The 16,518-nt window shown below is 49.9% G+C and overlaps 1 protein-coding gene across 13 annotated transcripts in view; it reads right to left on the reverse strand.

The window, feature by feature from the left end:
- Positions 1–1,475: 1,475 nt before the first annotated feature.
- akap11 (A kinase (PRKA) anchor protein 11) overlaps positions 1,476–16,518 on the reverse strand; it is a 56,378-nt gene continuing 41,335 nt past the window's right edge. For all 13 annotated transcript variants that reach the window (XM_061791331.1, XM_061791329.1, XM_061791328.1 and 10 more), the window contains 3 exons: positions 7,369–7,404; positions 4,537–4,663; positions 1,476–3,968 (listed from right to left, as the gene is read on the reverse strand). In XM_061791331.1, coding sequence (XP_061647315.1) covers positions 3,532–3,968; positions 4,537–4,663; positions 7,369–7,404 — 600 coding nt within the window. In that variant the 3' untranslated portion in view covers positions 1,476–3,531. The remainder of the gene's footprint in view (positions 3,969–4,536; positions 4,664–7,368; positions 7,405–16,518) is intronic.

Consider the following 16,518-nt stretch of genomic DNA (forward strand, 5'->3'; position numbering starts at 1 on the left):
AAAAATACGCCGATCGGCTTTCGAGCAGTTTTTCTCGATAGAAAGTTGCGTCGGCGAGGACGTCGGAGTCATGTCTGGGACTGGAAGTTCTTTTGCCGGTGGTCATCAAGTAACAGCTGAAGACCGTTAAATGAACCCCATTCCGTATCCCAAAGTCCATCCCCATTGCTTTCACTGCCACAGGCCCTGATGTTTTGACATATGTGAGCAATAAAAAAAGCCCAACGAGACTTTCATTTCTGCTTCATGTAACAAGTGAAATTCCTCTGTGGATTTGTTCAACTTAGTGGGGGGTGAACATGTTTAAATGCTTTGGCCACCAATTTGGCAATTGCCGGTGCATTGCCGTTGAGAAAATTGCTCTCTCAAAAACAGGCGTCCTGTGCGACGCCCCTAGATGGCGCCACCCTGCCCGATCGGCAACGGCCCGCTGCCCGTATCAAAAACCGCTACCGAGTTTATGTGTTGCTGCTCCGTCAGCTGGTTGAAGGATTAGAATTCCTGTTACATCAGAATCAGAATCCTCTTTATTTGCCAAGTATGTCAAAAACACACAAGGAATTGGTCTCCGGTAGTCGGAGCCGCTCTCGTACGACGACGGACAGCCGTTAGACGGAAAATACTTTGGAGACATAAAAACACACTACGGAGAGTCACTGAGCAATGAAAGGTTACCAGTAATGTGGTAATGCCGATATATTTACATGACATAAATAGCGGGGGTGTAGCAGTGATCTAGAATGTGGATTTCCCTGGTGGGACAGTCAAGGTGCTGCTTGTATTTAAGGAGTTCGTGGTTGAGTTTAGCTTTGTTAAAGTCCCCAAGAATAACCAGGGGCGAGTCTGGGTCCTTCCCCCCCCCCCCCCCCCCCGCCCATGTTCGTTGACTTGTTCAGAGAGCGTTAGCGTCGCGGCATTTGTGTTAGCTTGAGGAGGAACGTAGACACCCCCCGAGTCTGAATGAAGCGAAGTCGCGCGGCAACTAGAATGACTTACAGTTCAAAAACAGCGACTCTAAATGCGGGCTGCAGTGTGTGCTAGCTCAGTGATGCCGGTACAGCATTTTTCGTTGACATAGAAGCATATCCCGCCGTTTTTGGCATTTCGTAATATATGTTAGCATTAAGCTAGCGGACCTTCGCTTTATGAAATTAGGAGGTCTGGTTAAAAATGTTTAATTCTCTTTTGTTAGGGAGTGAGAAATGAACAGCTTGGAGCAAGCATCATTGGCTCTTCTTTGGAGAACTGTGATTAAGAGCAGGTGCTAAGGAATGCACGAGGTTACACGTTTAAAGCATGTGGGAGGGGTTTAAAACAAATTGGAAAGGTACTTTTGTATGCGGTCTCTCCAAATTGTGGCTTTTCACCTATTTGCAGGTCAGTCTGGAACGTATCCAATGCGAAGGACCGTCGGGATGTGTGAACTTGACAATCTGGACTCCAACGGAGTCTGTTCAATACACTGTGAAACTTCATTACAAAAGTAGTATTTTTATTTCAACACACACAAACATAAATAATAAAAACGTTCTCCGTTGAAATCAGGTATGTTACTATCTTGCGGAATAAACAAATGCATTTCACTTTCAGCTAGCGAGCGCACACACAATTGTCAAAAGTGAGATACATAAATACGGAAGTAGAGCTGAAGCCCCGGTTTTTAGGAACAAAAAGCGTGCCTACCATGTCCCAAGTGCTGCAGAATGAATGTTGTACACACATGACTTTGTTTATAAAAGCTTAAAGGCCACTTTACCAACGAACCGCACTTCTCGAACTAATAAATAAATAGCTGGTGCGCGTTCCCATTTAGCTCACCGGAGAGCCAAATGAAAACCAAGAAGAAATAAGTTAAAGACAAACCAAAGTCAATTTGGTTCCTCCCTTTCAAAGTCTTTTCGCGTCCAAGAGCAGACAGTCCCGCTATCCGCAACACTCGTCGATCGTCACCCACAGCCACGCAAACACGTCGCAATGAGCGTCGCGTCATCGCAGCACATTTGAGGTGGCTAAGTAAATACAAATGAAGCGGGGCAGAGGAAGTATTGAATCACTTCAAACTAGATTCCGATTGTGACGAAGAGGAAGCGACTACGTTCACGTGGACGCCAGGATTTTGATGACGGCGCTGACACTGAAAAACGGACAGAGAGGACGACTCTCCGAAACGTGCCCGCGCACCCGTCAGGTGGCAATCTGCTGTTGAAAGACAAACATCACCCACGGGTCCTTACTTTCACGTCAAAGCCCAAAAGATGGGCGCTAGCCGAAGTGGTTTGCTTCCGCTATCCGGCACACGGCGGATTTCTGGGCGAAGTTGCCGACACGGTGTCATTTCGGAAGCGTCTCGATCGCTCTCTCTGGGGATTGCCCGTCGTTCTAGTTTGACATGTTACGAAAAGTTGCGCTGTATAGCGTGTCCACCGGACTCCATCTGTCCTGTGTCTTTTTCAGTTCATTCCAGTCTAGTCTAGTTTTTCTGGTCGCTTGTGTAGCGTCGGGCAAAACAAAAAAGAAAAAAACCAGAAGAGACACACTTAGTGGCTGACGTTACGACTAGTTGGCACAATTGCAGAGGAAACAACATTTGAAAGGGCGATGGCATCGTCAGAATTGCATTCGAGTCCCTTGAAAGGTGCTAGATAGTGTAAACGCAAGTGATTATCATCATCATCATTCTAAGCACGATGGTCGCGCGGCTCGGACGGCTCCTGCAAACGCAGCCTTCTGTCCCAGTTTAGCGCAAGATGCGTTGCTACTTTTCAAAGATGCTCTTTGGGGGAAGTACAGATTTTTGAAATGCCAAAACGATTGGAATCTACGCGCAAATATGTCGTCCAGATTCTTCCCGCCTTCTGAAAAAATTCTAAATTGTAAACGGCCGTTTGTGGAAAGGTGCCCCGCGAGTGACTGGCGCTGTGCCTCTGGCCCAAGGTGACCTGGCACCCGAGTGAGCGCAATTTGGGAAAACGGACGGCGTGAGGCAAGAATAACGGTGGGAGCATTTGAAGGTCAGTGAAAGTCAAATTTACAAGCGAGGGTGTGCGCGTTTTCAGAGGAATCGGCTTGACTCGGGACACTCGGCCTTCAATAGCGGAGGCGCAACCTTTGCACGGAAACGTAGCCGTCGTAACGGCGCCTCATCCGGGCTTGCGCCTCTGTCTCGCCGACAAAAAAACCTTTTCCTGGAAAACATCGACAACTGCGGCGGCGCTGGTGTTAAAATGCAAACTCCTTGTTTCCATGATGACGCTGATCTGCGTTGCCAACAATTCCTCACTTGCGCCCTTTTTTTGTCATCAGTGCTTAAAAAAAAAAACAACAACAACAACAGAGTCAAATGTGATCTTAATGAATAACATGAGTAAAAAAAAAAAAAAATTTAAATTAAATAAATCCAGCGCTACACTCGACCGCGGTTCTGTCCGCGACGGCACGTTGGGCTGCGTGCGGCTAAATCTATGAAATCATCAGCGGTTCTTTGGCGTCACTTCAGTAGCGTGGCGGCGTCCCGCGCGTCTTGGCGTGTTTTCAGTTACCCAACTTAATGGCCCCGAAGTACGTGCCCACTCCGTCGGGGTCCAGCATCCACGCGTTGGACACGCTAACGTACAAGGCGTCCCCTTGCTCCAGCCAGAGGCCTCGGCCCTGCTGGGCGCAGTACATGTTGTAGCTGGAGTTGTCCCAGCGCATGGTGCTGCCCGTCTTCATCAGCAGGTCCTCTTTGCTGTTCTGCTTGATTCTCTCGTGGTAGACGTACTGGATGAGCTGCGTGTTGCTCACGTCCACGGAGGGCCCGCCGCCTTGGCCGCCGTCCCCGGGGTAGTCGTAGTAGCGGAAGCAGGTTTTGGCGTAGACGTAGTAGAAGCCCGACTTGACCACCAGCAGTTTGCCCCTCTGGTAGTCCATGCGATGACGGTACCCGTGCGCCTCGTCCCAGTCGATGGTGATCGCGTTCGGTTCGCCGGCTGCAACGCAAAGCCACACGTTTAGACTGGATCGACTTGGCGGCGGTTCCCCGCTATGTCGCGCTTCCACGTTCGCGTCCGCCCGCACGGCCGTTCGTTCGCCGCTGCTTTTGTGGATTTTATAGTATTCGTAGTTCCGTGTACCGCCATACCCTCGCCCGTGGCAAAGGACAGCCACGGTCGGCCCACGGAAGTGCGTGCGCTCCGAGTGTGTCGTATTGCTATACGACACACTCGGAGCGCACGCACGCACTGGCGCTCGCCCACGGTCGCCCGCCACCCCACCAGGCTCACGCATGTACATAGACATTACCCGAACATACAATATTTGATGCTTGCAATTTTTAAAAATGTGGTTAAACAGGTTTAAGTGTGTGCTAATATGTACTGTAAATAAATAATATGCGCTTATAAAATATATATATATATTTACATATACATATATACCCATTTTCCACATATAAGGAAAAGTCACAACGAAGTAAATCCTAAACTATTCTAACCCTGGGAGAGAGTCCCAATATTTGGAGTTGCAGGCACTTCTATTGGGTGAAGAGGGTGGACTCACGCTTGGCAAACTGTTGGTGCATCTTGATGGGCAGGTGGGCGGAGGGCGGGGTCTCCTTGTGGTTCTTGAAGCGTCGGTTCTTCCTGGTGTCCCTCAGCGCGTTCAGCACCGGCTCCGTCTGCACTTCCTGCCGCAAGGAGCGGAGCAGACGACAAATTGTGAGACGCAAATGTAAAACGACAAAGCGGCTCAAAAACACCGTTAAATGTTTCACCGCAGCCGCCATTCGAAATCATCATCAAGTCTTTAAGTGCGTGTGGAGACCGAGTGCGCAAACACAGTCTGATTCAGTCCAAACATGGTTTCCAAGCAAGTAAACAGTTACCGCCGACTCCCAGCTGCCTTCAAAGCAACAAGGTTTACGCCCTGGCCCGATGCTGCCGATAAGGACAAAAACCTCTCTGCCGTCAACGTCGGCGGGCCAGCCGGGAGGCATTTGTCCGCCCAAATCGAGTAACACAAAAGTTAGCTAGGGATAAACCTGTGAAAAGTCCAACAAATAGAAATCGCAGCTCAAGCGGTCATTGATGGCGCCGAGCGCCTCTCGTACGGGCGGCTTTGACACCTCCGTCCATCCTCACTGGGGTCGCCGGTGAACGGGCGACCGGCGGGACAGTGCCCGCCGGCCGATCGCAGGGCGCATACGAACAACCGTTCACGCCTCCGGACAATTGAGAGCCTTGAAGTGAACCTAGCATGCAGGTTTTTGGAACGTGGGAGGAAAATCTAAACAAAATCCACGCGAGCACGGAATCTGCCAGAGCCGAGATTCCAAACGAAACGTCACAACTGCGAGGCCGAGGTGCCAAACACTCGCTCTGACACTTCCATCTAAGAAGGGAAAGAAATAGCCATCCCTTTTATTTATTATTATTATTGTTTTTGTTTTTTTGCAGCCCATCCAAGTTTACTTTGGCTGAGAGGCGGGTACACCCTGGACAGCTCGCCAGCCAACGGTAAGGCATGCGCAGAGGAGCATTCAAAGCTACGTTGACTTCTGGAGACATTTGAGAGTCTTCCGTTGACCTCACCAACACGTTTTGGAATGCGAGAGGACGCCAGGCTGAGGGAGAACATGCCAACCCGCAACCTTGGCACTCCGAAGCAGATGTGCTTAACCACCAGGCCGATACGCCGCCCTCAATGTTTCAGATTGGATTTCACGAACGGACGATTTCATACATTTCTCCAGCGCTCGCCCTCTTTCGGGTCGCCGGACTGCGGCCTACTCCCCGGACTGCTCGACTTTCTTTCTTCCACGGACCCGAGAAGCACGTTTTGGGGACGCGGGAGGAAACGTGCGTGCATTCATTGTCTGTAACGATGGCTCGATGGATGCCTATGCCTTCCAAGTATCGTTCACACAAATATTAAGTGTAAAGATGACTTTACGACTGCATTAGCGTACAAATTTGGTCTCGGTTGCCGCCGTACGAACGGAGCTCGTCGTAAACCGACGACCCCGTGCCTCGCGGTTTGATCATCATTCTAAACTTGTTGATGATTTGTGCGTCTGTGACATAGCGCACTTATGATGCCGCCGCCGCCGCCAACGGGAGCAAGATGAAAGGGAAAGGAAGGAAGTGTCCTTCTCAATTTTTCAGAGCCGCTGGCAGATAAAGTGTCCAAAAATGCTCGTGTGATGAGTAACTGGAAGCCAAGTACTATTGCACTAAACTTTGGAGTTCCAACCAAGATGTCAAGGGTTTGGGTTTTTACGACGCAGACCACATGCGCAGGGGTCGCTCGGACGGAACGAGGGCAGAAAGGAGCGGGAGACGGCCGAGAAAATCCGTCGTCCGCTTTGGGGAGAAAGCCAAAAGTAACGTCGGCCAAAGGAAAAGAGACGCCTGAAGGAGACGCAGTATTGGGAGGCGAGCGTCCGAAGACTCGCCGAAACCTGTGACGACTCGAGAGAGCCCATCGAGATGTTGCCGAGAACCCAACCCAGACTTCCTTTTAGAGCGATTTAACAACAACAACAACACAGTTGACCAAAGTGCTTCACACAACATTTGCCGCCTGTTGTTTTAGGTTTCGTCTCTTCCTTTGTTAGCCTGCAAGCTTGCCGGATTCTGGATGCGGCTCCCGATTGCGTCTGATGCCAATGACGGAAGGAGCCGCTGGCTCGCAGGCCAGACTACCCGGTCGCCGTAAGCTCATCTTATTTTGCATCTACCGTACTTACGGAATACTGACTGGAGTGAAGATTTGGAGGACTACTATTTACTTTTATATTCATATTATTCTCCAGTTACAGTACTGGCGAACAATGTTTGGCTCCCCTACCCATCTCTGATTCCGAGCCAATAAAAAGGTGTGTGTATGTTCCTTCTCAACATCTTCAAACAGTCGGAATAACAAAGTCTCTCTCAAACGACAACTGCCCTCCTCAAAAATGTTTGTCAGTGAAAGCTGATAACAACGGACTCGACTTTTGGGTTCAGCGAACCTGACGATAGCTCAGTTCAGCGATCGTCTACACGCAGCGTGGCAACACACAGAACGAGGCGGCGGCGATATATCCGGGGACCGCAGTATCTGTCCGTTTGCGCCCCGGTCAAATTCATCTCAATCGCGTTAAGACTAGCGCTCTCTTTGCGCCGCGGTGTGAGCAGGCGCGTGCATTTCGATCGACTTTCTGCCACCAAATAGTCGCTCCGCCAGGCGCGCGTCCGAGGACACGCCTTGTTGCGCCAAACTGGCAGTTAGCCCGTCGCTTGCACGAAAATCACCATACGCCAACATTAGCGTCCCGCCACACATGCGGCGTCTATACAATACATCGGGATATGTTCTTTAAAACGAGTATTCGTGAGGAATTGCACTCACCTCGATGGGCCGACGCGGCGCAGCGGTCAGATCTACCTGGAGACGAAGCGGAAGAGAGAACAGAGGTCAGTGCATCGTCACGCCAGCTCAGACCACGTGCAATGTCAGCACTTTCTTGACATTTGGAAGGATGACTCTTTTTAAAGGAGAGGAAGTCCAGACTGCGTGCGTGCATACGGGAGGAGTTCTTTTCCAAAGTGCACTCAGCGTTCCCAAGCAGCAGGCTTCAAAGTCAAAGTGATTTGGAGCTCCTTTCTTATTATGCGACTAAGTCAACAAGACTTTCGGGCTTGCTTACAGTGAGGCGAAGGGGGAGGGGGGAAGGAAAAGAAAAAAAAACAACAAAAAAAAAAGGATCAGAGCCGCATTCCTGCGCTGGGCTCCGAGATCTCTGGGAAAGCGGTGCAGGTGTTGAAGGCGGATGATGGTCCAGTGCCAGACTGCGCTTTTCCTGAGTCACGCGAGCGACGCCGTTATCAGCGCGACGAAGACGCCGGGCGCGCTCATCTTCCGGAGCTCCGACTCCGACGGGTATTCCGAGACCGTCCCAAACCGGTCCACGTCGACGCCATCCCTGCTGTCTTCTCCCCCTGCTGGCCTCCAGCCAGCAACAAATAGCACACTTCGAAAAACAAAGTATCCTCAGTTGAAGTGTGAACGCCAAGTGCATGTAACAAGTATACTCGCATTTCTTTAATATGGACGTCAGACGTCTTCTGTCCATCAAGCAGTCCCGACGTCCGCATTGTGGTGAACAGCGGGAGCCTCAAGAGCCTAAGCCGACCGAGTCTATTCTGCCATTTAAAAAGCGACAACTCCACCATTTCTACTCCTGATATATTATGACGAGACTTTACAGCGATTTTATCGGGCTGATCGGTATCGGCCGACATTTAGCATTTTATGCCGATGGGCTTCAATGTCATAATTCGCCGATCCGATTAAGGACGTCATTGATCGGCTCCGCAAAAGACATTTACTCCGCGTCGCAGCGTGCACAGGATATTTAAATCCAAAAGCTCGTTTATTTTTAGCCTTGTCACGCGTCTTTTGACGTAGAACTGTAAATATCTGACGGGCGAGGAAGTTATTCCAAAAAATAACCCTAAATGTCGGCGGCGTGGGACAGACAACATGTCGGAGACAGACAACACGCGATGCCCGGATCAGACTCCAAGACAAATGTGCTCCACGTCAGACTACTGCAATCGAATCTTGTATTCCGATACCACCGCGTCCCGTTTTTTACCATCATTGGGCTTCACCTTGTCGCGTTAGCGTGGCGACGACAACAACAACAAGAGCGGAGCGAGCCGAATGCATTACGAGGACAACAACGCGTGTTGGTGGTCACCGGGGCTCAGGGCGTTCGTTTAAGGCTCGCTCCCGATCAGAGGGAAAGGGGTGGTCTTAGCCAAATATGGACAAAGCGGATACAAGACTGGGTCAAACAGAAGTAGCTGTAGCTGTCAGAGGGGCCTTTTCTAGACACTGGTATGGTAAAGCCAAGGTGTTTTGGGAACATTAACCACTTGACACTTTTCTACCAAGTCCATGTGAGAGAGTTAGTCTATGGAGGTCAAAATAGTCAAAGTAGCTTCCGCTATTCCGATCGCTGCTCCTCCTGAAATATTCCAACGGGAGCACGTTCGAGGCACAAAAAAGGCGGTAGCTCCTCGCGGTTGTCGCGGAAGCGTCGGGGAAAAAAGGCCGACGATACATCTCGGACTGAAAAAAATAGGAAGCGGGGGAAACATAATAAAAAGGAGAAAGAAGCAAAGAAATCAAATCGAAAGTGAATCGGACCGGTTTGGAGGGCGCAGTAAGCCGGTGGAAATGTTTCATCATTCCAAGGTCAAAACTGTCCTGACCTTTGGCAGTCTCAAAAAAGGTTCGAACGTGCGGTTAAAAAAAAAGTCAAACGATCGACGTCACAGCGCCGGAGCCGTCGAAAAGCGTTTGCAGGAGGCGCGCTGTCCCGACTCGCAGTGCCGAAGGCAAAATCGAGCGCGGTGACAAATTCCTTTGCAACTCAAGCCATCGCACCATTAAAAGGTCCATTTTAAAAAAGAGACTTTTGGACAGGCGGCACAGTGCGTGGCTTTTTGTCCCCGGGTACTCCGCTCTCCTCCCGCGTCCCCAAAACATGCGCGGTAGGTCGATAGAAGCCTCTAAATTGCCCGTAGGTGCGAACTTTTTGGCCCTTCTCGGAGACAAAGCCAATTCGCGGTTTTCTACTTTGAGCACGTATTCGAGCCCAACTCCAGTGGCGTCGTTGGTCTTGTGTGATCGCACTCGCTTTCATTCAAGGGACAAGCAAGTCGAACTGAGGCACGCATTCAAGACGGCCCGTTCTCACTCAGCGGCATATCGCGTCTCGCTGCGTTTAGTTGCAGGAAGACTTGAGCGCACTTTTGCCTGACATTCTAAATTGAGCCTCGTGGTTCCAAGCCTAACACTTCCAAACCTCCAACTATTTTCGTGAGTGTCGCTCAGCGGTGTTTGTGCACAAGAGCTTTTCATTCCGGATACTTTCCAGGTGAAGCCGAGGCACCCCGACGCCGCTCAAAGGCGAGTTCCAAAAGAAATCCAACCTTCCATGCGGTCTGCTGCCTTCGGGCTTGACGCGACCCCGAAACCGAGGCGCAATGGAAAGGGAGAGAGCGCAGGAAAAACAAACGATTTGGAGCTTTGCTGCACTTTGCGAGTGGGAACATCTCGACTCCTCGTGAACTTTTCGCAAACTCTTGTTTACGCCGCAGTGCCGCATATCTTGCAGATAGGAATCACAAATAACGTAGCGGATGTGGAAACATCTGCCTTGTGCCAGATGATGGAAAAACAAGTTTGCAGGCGCACTTGACGCGTCTTTGCGCACACTTTGGAAGTCTTTTCGTCAGCGGGCTCAAAGCATGCCGCTTCCTTTCCAACTTCGCAGCCCAAATTGCGCACGAACTCGAGGAAAACAGAAGAAGAAGAAGAAGAAGAAGAAGCAGCAGCAGCAGCTCCTTACCTCCTGCAGGTAGCCCGTCAGGTGCAGCAAGATGGCCACGCTGGAGGCCACCTGGAGCAGCCCCATGACCGCCAGCGTGCCGAACAAGAGCGGCCGGTGCGAGTGCTCCGGGCCGGCCGCCGCCGGCTGGAGGCGCTGGTGGCCGGCTTCCACGTCCACGGTTGTGCGCAGGTAGCCTCTGTATTCGCCGTGGGCGGCTGCCATGCTCCCCGTACCGACGTGCGGAGGGACTCGGTGGACGAGCTCAAGTCAAGCGGTGTGCGCGCGCGCGCGCGTGCGTGCGTCGGCGGCGGTGGTGAAGTGGGTGGGCCGAGGCACGCGGTGACGGACGCAATGCTCGAGTGAGTCAAACTCCGCCTGCTGCTGCTGCTACTAGTCCACAGTCCGGTCGAGTCCGGAGTCCAGAGTCCAGAGTCCAGAGTCCGGAGTCCGGAGTCCAGAGTCCAGAGTCCAGAGTCGAGATGGAGCTGAGAGAGAGAGAGTGAGTGAGCGCGCTGCAGGTGGCGCGCCTGTCCTTATCACAACCGCAGGAACACGTGACCTGGCCCACCCACTCCCTCCCTCCCCCCGCACGCACGCACGCACGCTTTTGCAGCTCGCTTGTTACGTCACCACAGGCAATCTGATTTCAATTTACACTTGGCCACACACGCAAATTACAATTAAGAACAATCAGCATCAAATGTAATACTTTACAAACATCCTTTCATAATCATACCACAATGTTTTCATCTTGTGGAAGTAAACAACAAAGTTTGAGGAAATTAATCTGAAGAAAAGGTTTCATTCACATGACAAAAGTCATTTTGGGAGTTATTTACTAAGTATTAGTCTCACAAAAGTAAAAAGTTGGATTTTTCTCAAAATGTTAAAGTTGAAATATTACAAGAATGAGGTTTTAGGGAAAATTGGAGTTTCTTTAGTTTTTTTGTTTTTTTTACTTTATGATCATGAAGTCAAGTGTTTTTTTGTTTTTTTTGAGAAACAAAAAATTAGTCATCTTTTTAGGGGGGGGGGGGGAGCTGTTACCTCCAGGAACCATATTTGGTATTTAGTAACTTCAAAAGTCCGACATGAAAAAAAAGGATGTCAATTTCTTTGATTGATTTCTCCCTGCTGAGCAAAGACAAATAACCATTCAAAACAAAAAAAGAAACAAATACCTCTAATTCGCACAAATAATTCTAAAGTAAAAAAAATATATAAACAAATGAGTTCACAACGCTGAGGACCCCTGCGTTTCAATGCTGAAAACACCCCCCCCCCCCACCAGGATCATTCTCGAACTATACGCGTCGCCATACAAATCCACAAGTCAGCGAGTTTGCAAATTGCCAACGGGCAGGGCTCGAGGGTCCATAAACAGGGTTAGCGCAGGAGAAAGCCATTTTAGCTCATCAGAAGCAATTGTGTCTCTCCAAGCACGCGGTGTCAAACTCGTCTACGACAACAAGCGTGCAGCATCTGCGGCGAACTGGAGATTGTTGCTGTCCACCAAAACTTGAAACTGTCTTCAAACCTTTTTTTGTCCTCCCCCCAAAAACAAAAGTGCGTTTTGTTGCGTGGTCGTGCGTGACATTTGAAAAAGCTCACACGTGCTTTTAGCGGCATGGTGTTTTTTGAAACACCCGCGTTGGCTTGGCCTTGGATCAGGTTTTCCAGGAACACTTGTCTTATTTTGGGCGAACGAAAGTGAGGTTCCAGACTCCCCCCGCCTACAACCGACAAACGTCATTTCATATTTCATCGGACCACACGCACGATTTCGCTGAGGTTTGCACGACCTCCTTCTCCCACACATTTACAGTTCATAGGCATCCCGATTTGTATTTTTTTCGGGGAGCCGTGTGACATCCCGCGCGGTGGTGCACTCGGGGGGTCGTCGATAACGGCGTGGGAACCCGTGTTGCTTGCGGATATTTCCTGCCCAAGTCGGGACCCGCGTGTTGCGGCAGTGAAGCGCGGCTAGCTGGCGGGCTACCGGGCGGGTTGTTCCAGTTTGCGTCGGGGTCGGTTGGTTGGTGAAACCTCATACGAGAAAACCGAACGCAGGAGACGGGGAAACGGGAGCCATCACCTTCCGGCTCGAGGCTGAAGGTTTCGGGTTCGCGGGAAGTAGCGAATCTAACAATGTTTCGTAAACACTAAAGACAATTTTCAACGGAATCATTTCCCTCCATCCGGTCCAAGACGGCTAAATGTGAAACCCGTTGCATATTTTGGGTACCCGGGCCTTCAGCCGAGCCAACGCGAGCCGCCGTCGCAATTCACCAAAGCATGGATACTTTCCGAAAAGGCCGCGACACGCAACTGTGCCGCGTACATCGCCTGGAGCCGCTTGGAATGGGTATTTCTCTCAAAAACAGAACACTGAAATGACACTGATTATTACAACCGATCCCAAAACCCATTTGTATTCTTTGGCCTTCAACTCAGCAGCAGATTCTGAATTTATTTGAATCTATTGTTTGAATTTGCCCGATGTTTCGCTGCACATGGCAGTGGGTGCTTTAAAGTGCTCTATCAATAAAGTTGGGTTGAGTGAGTCAATGGACGAATGTGTGCAGATCGCTGCGGACGGGTTTTGCGAGTCAAACTAGACTATGCCGAGGTTTGCGTTAAGCGAACCGATCAGAGGACGGAAAAAGGCCGATCTTACCGTCACATCTGCGAGGCAAATTTGAAATCTGATCGGTTCAAGGACCAGTCCCATTGCTCACGTAGCGGAAGCTACGTCGGCCAGAACTTCGGTTTCTGAAGGCCCTCCGGTGCAGATGAGATTGACATGGCTGAAATCTCAGTGGGCTAAAAAACTGAACATCCGCATCCACAAGTGAAACGCTTTGAAATGAAGGCAGCGGACTGTCGGCAATGACTTCATTCAAATAGTGGAACGTCGGCCGGAAGTGTAAACGCTTGTGATTGCGACCGGGCCACCAACAAAGGAGACCCGACGGCCGTCGAAGAATGGAATACGAAAATGAACCGTAGCGATTCTGTCTAACTTATGGAAACATGGAGGAGATTTCGTGTTTTTCGGATCACAGTCGGTTTTCAGTCATTTGAGGGAACGCTGACGTTTCTTCTGGTGCGCCTGAAAAGTGTCACGGCACACAGCTCGCCAGCGAGGCTTCGATGAGCCGAGGAGTTGCAAATGATAAACCTTCTCCTGAAAAACACCCGTTTGAAAACAAGCCCCTATTTTTGGATCCTGCATTCAAGAATAAATGTGTCTCGTCCTCACTCCCACATCCTCTGCGGTAACACGCTCGCTGCAAGTCTTCCACGCAACACACCAAACCGCTCGGGGATCGTCTTACTTCACGCTCCGAGCCGGCGCCTCCGCAGCGACCCCGTGCACCGCCCGCTTGTTTACGCCCCCGACATCCCATCGCGCCGGCGCATCCCACGATCCCGCGGTTTAATCAAAAGCCGACTTTTGAGTCCGGGGGATATTCCGCTCAGTAGGAGGGTTAGGGTTTCCGTTCAACTCGCCGGGCTGGCGAGAACGAGCCGGCGACACGCTACGACTGACACCGCGGCGGGAAACGGGCCGAGACATTCGAACATGTACGTTCGGGTCACGACCTGTAGATGTTCGACAATGAATAGACTCATCTCCCAAAAGTTTTTTTCCAATTTATTTCAAAGGCTTACTCCCTTTTCTGAAGAAAAGGTTGTCTTCAAAGAACCTAGTGAAAGCAGCAGCTTGAGCCGAACCTGAGCATTACAAATCATTCCTCGTCTTCAATCAACCCGACGTACGTACGGGCGTCGTAAACACTGAAGACAATCGAAGGGTCGAATGAACTTCACTTAACTTGTGTGTCGGACAATTTAGATTGAACGTGTTTTTTGTAAATGGTACAGTCTTCAGTGAACATCACGAAGGCCGTCGCACACCGAGCGCCGTGACCGAAACCGTCTCGAGTGTTGCGCTGCGCGCGCCAGTTCGGCACCGGCGGCCGCCGGTTTTGCCGCGATTGAAAAATAGAATGACCGGTGAACGGTGTCCCAACATTGCAGATGGAACAGCCCATCAAAAATGCACTTGAGCGTTCAGAAAAAACGAATCATTGGTTTCCCGTCTTACAATACAGTTGGTCAGTAAATTGGTCGATTGCCAACAGCCACTCAAAATATCTCACGTTCTCGCCCGTTTCCTCTTTGTGGCCATCCACTTCTTCCTTGACAATCGCACCATGTTTTTGTGGTAAAAAAAAAAAAGCACTATAAGAGAGAGAGAGAGAGATGGTGGATGACATCTGCCTCACACTTGTGAGGTTGCTGGTTAAAATCCGGCTTCGCCGATGTGGAGTTTGCATGCACTCCGCTTTCCTCCCACATCCCAAAAACATGCAGGGTAGGTTGATTGAAGACTCTAAATTGCCCGTAGGCGTGAATGTGGGTGCGGATGGTTGTTTGTTTCTGTGTGCCCTGCGATTGGCTGACGTCCAGTTCAGGGTGTACCTTGCCTCTCACCCAGTGACGGCTGGGCAAAGCGCCAGCTCGCCCGCGATCCTAGTGCGGAGAAGCGGCTCAGAAAATGGATGGATGGAGATATATACATATATATATATATATATATATATACGTATATAAGTATTTAACACATCACCATTTTTCTCACTAAATATTATTTCCAAAAGTGCTATTGACATGAACATTTCACCAGATGTTGGGAACAACCTCGGTAATCCGTACATACAAAGAAAGTAGAACAAATAAGCACAGAAATTAAGTTGTGTGTAATAATGTGAAATGACACAGGGAAAAAGTATTGAACACGCCGACTGGTACTTATTTCATACTTTGTACAAAAGTCTTTGTTTGCAATGACAACTTCAAGATGACTCAAGTAAGGAGAAACTAGTCGCACGCATTGCTCTGGTGTGATTCTGGCCCATTCCTCCACACGAGCAGTCTTCAAATGTTGAAGGTTCCTTGAGTTTCAGTTCTTTCCATAGATTTTCAATGGATTTAAGTCAGGTGGTTGGCTGGGCCATTCTAGCAGCTTTATCTTTTTTTTTCTGTGAAACCAATTGAGAGTTTCCTTGGCAGTGTGATTTGAATCATTATCCCGCTGAAATGTTTCACTTTCATCATCCTCGTACATGGCAGCATATTTTTGTCGAGAATGTCTGGGTACATTTGCCCATTCAATAAGGTGAAGTTGACCAGTACCAGTACCAGTTGCTGAAAAGCAGCCCCACAGCCCCACAGCAACATATTCCCACCTCGGAACTTGACCGTTGGTATGGTGTTTTTAGGGTGATGTGCATTGTGACATCCGAACAGTTCCGTTTTGCTCTCATATGACCGGACAATATTCTCCCAGTATTTAACGGGCTTGTCCAAATGATGCTCAGCAAACTTGAACCGAGCTTTGCCATGATTAGTTTTTTTCAGTAATGGAGTCTTGTGTTGTGAGCGCGCGCATGGTCTTGGAACGGCTCTCTGATCTTCCACATCATGCACCGGCGTATATCGAGTACGAAATATTATGCTTGAACGGCAATCCCTAACTCCTCTGAAGCGCTTCGGGGTTCCCGACTGACTTTGGGCGAGAGCCCCCCGAATTGGTCGCCAGCCAATGGCAGGTTTTATTGACATCAATATATTTGTCATTTCTAATGAAAAGCTTTCAAATATCCACTCCCGCTTGGATTCTCACCTGCGTCCTTTCTGGAGGAATCCGCTTCTGCCGTCACGATGAATCGATCTTGTTATGGTTGAATAAACGTCCGATCCGATCAGGTTCGAGAGCGTCGCGCCGCGCGCGGCGGCCTGAACAGACGTCGGAGATGTTTTTTACATTCTTGTCAACTTTTGATAGACAATTTAGTTGAAAAAAATCATCCCTTTGTCAGAAGCATCAAAACTGATGTGAGCGCTGCAACAGTTGCAGAGAAAGTCAAGTTTACCAAAGTGGAACGCTGCCAGCGCACGAGCCCCCCCCCCCCCCCCCCTTCTGTCGACCACATCCGCTCGCCCTTCGCGACTTCCTCTCCTCTCCCCGGCTTCCTCTCGTCTCTCACGTTACACATTTCGTCGCTACATTGTTCCTCGAATTCGCCTCAAGTGCTGAACCGCGGAGGTCAGGAGTCGTCGGCACTGACGGTAATCTGTTGCCGTGG

This window comes from Phyllopteryx taeniolatus, chromosome 12 (genome assembly GCF_024500385.1).
Source record: "Phyllopteryx taeniolatus isolate TA_2022b chromosome 12, UOR_Ptae_1.2, whole genome shotgun sequence".
Classification (NCBI taxonomy): Eukaryota; Metazoa; Chordata; class Actinopteri; order Syngnathiformes; family Syngnathidae; genus Phyllopteryx; species Phyllopteryx taeniolatus.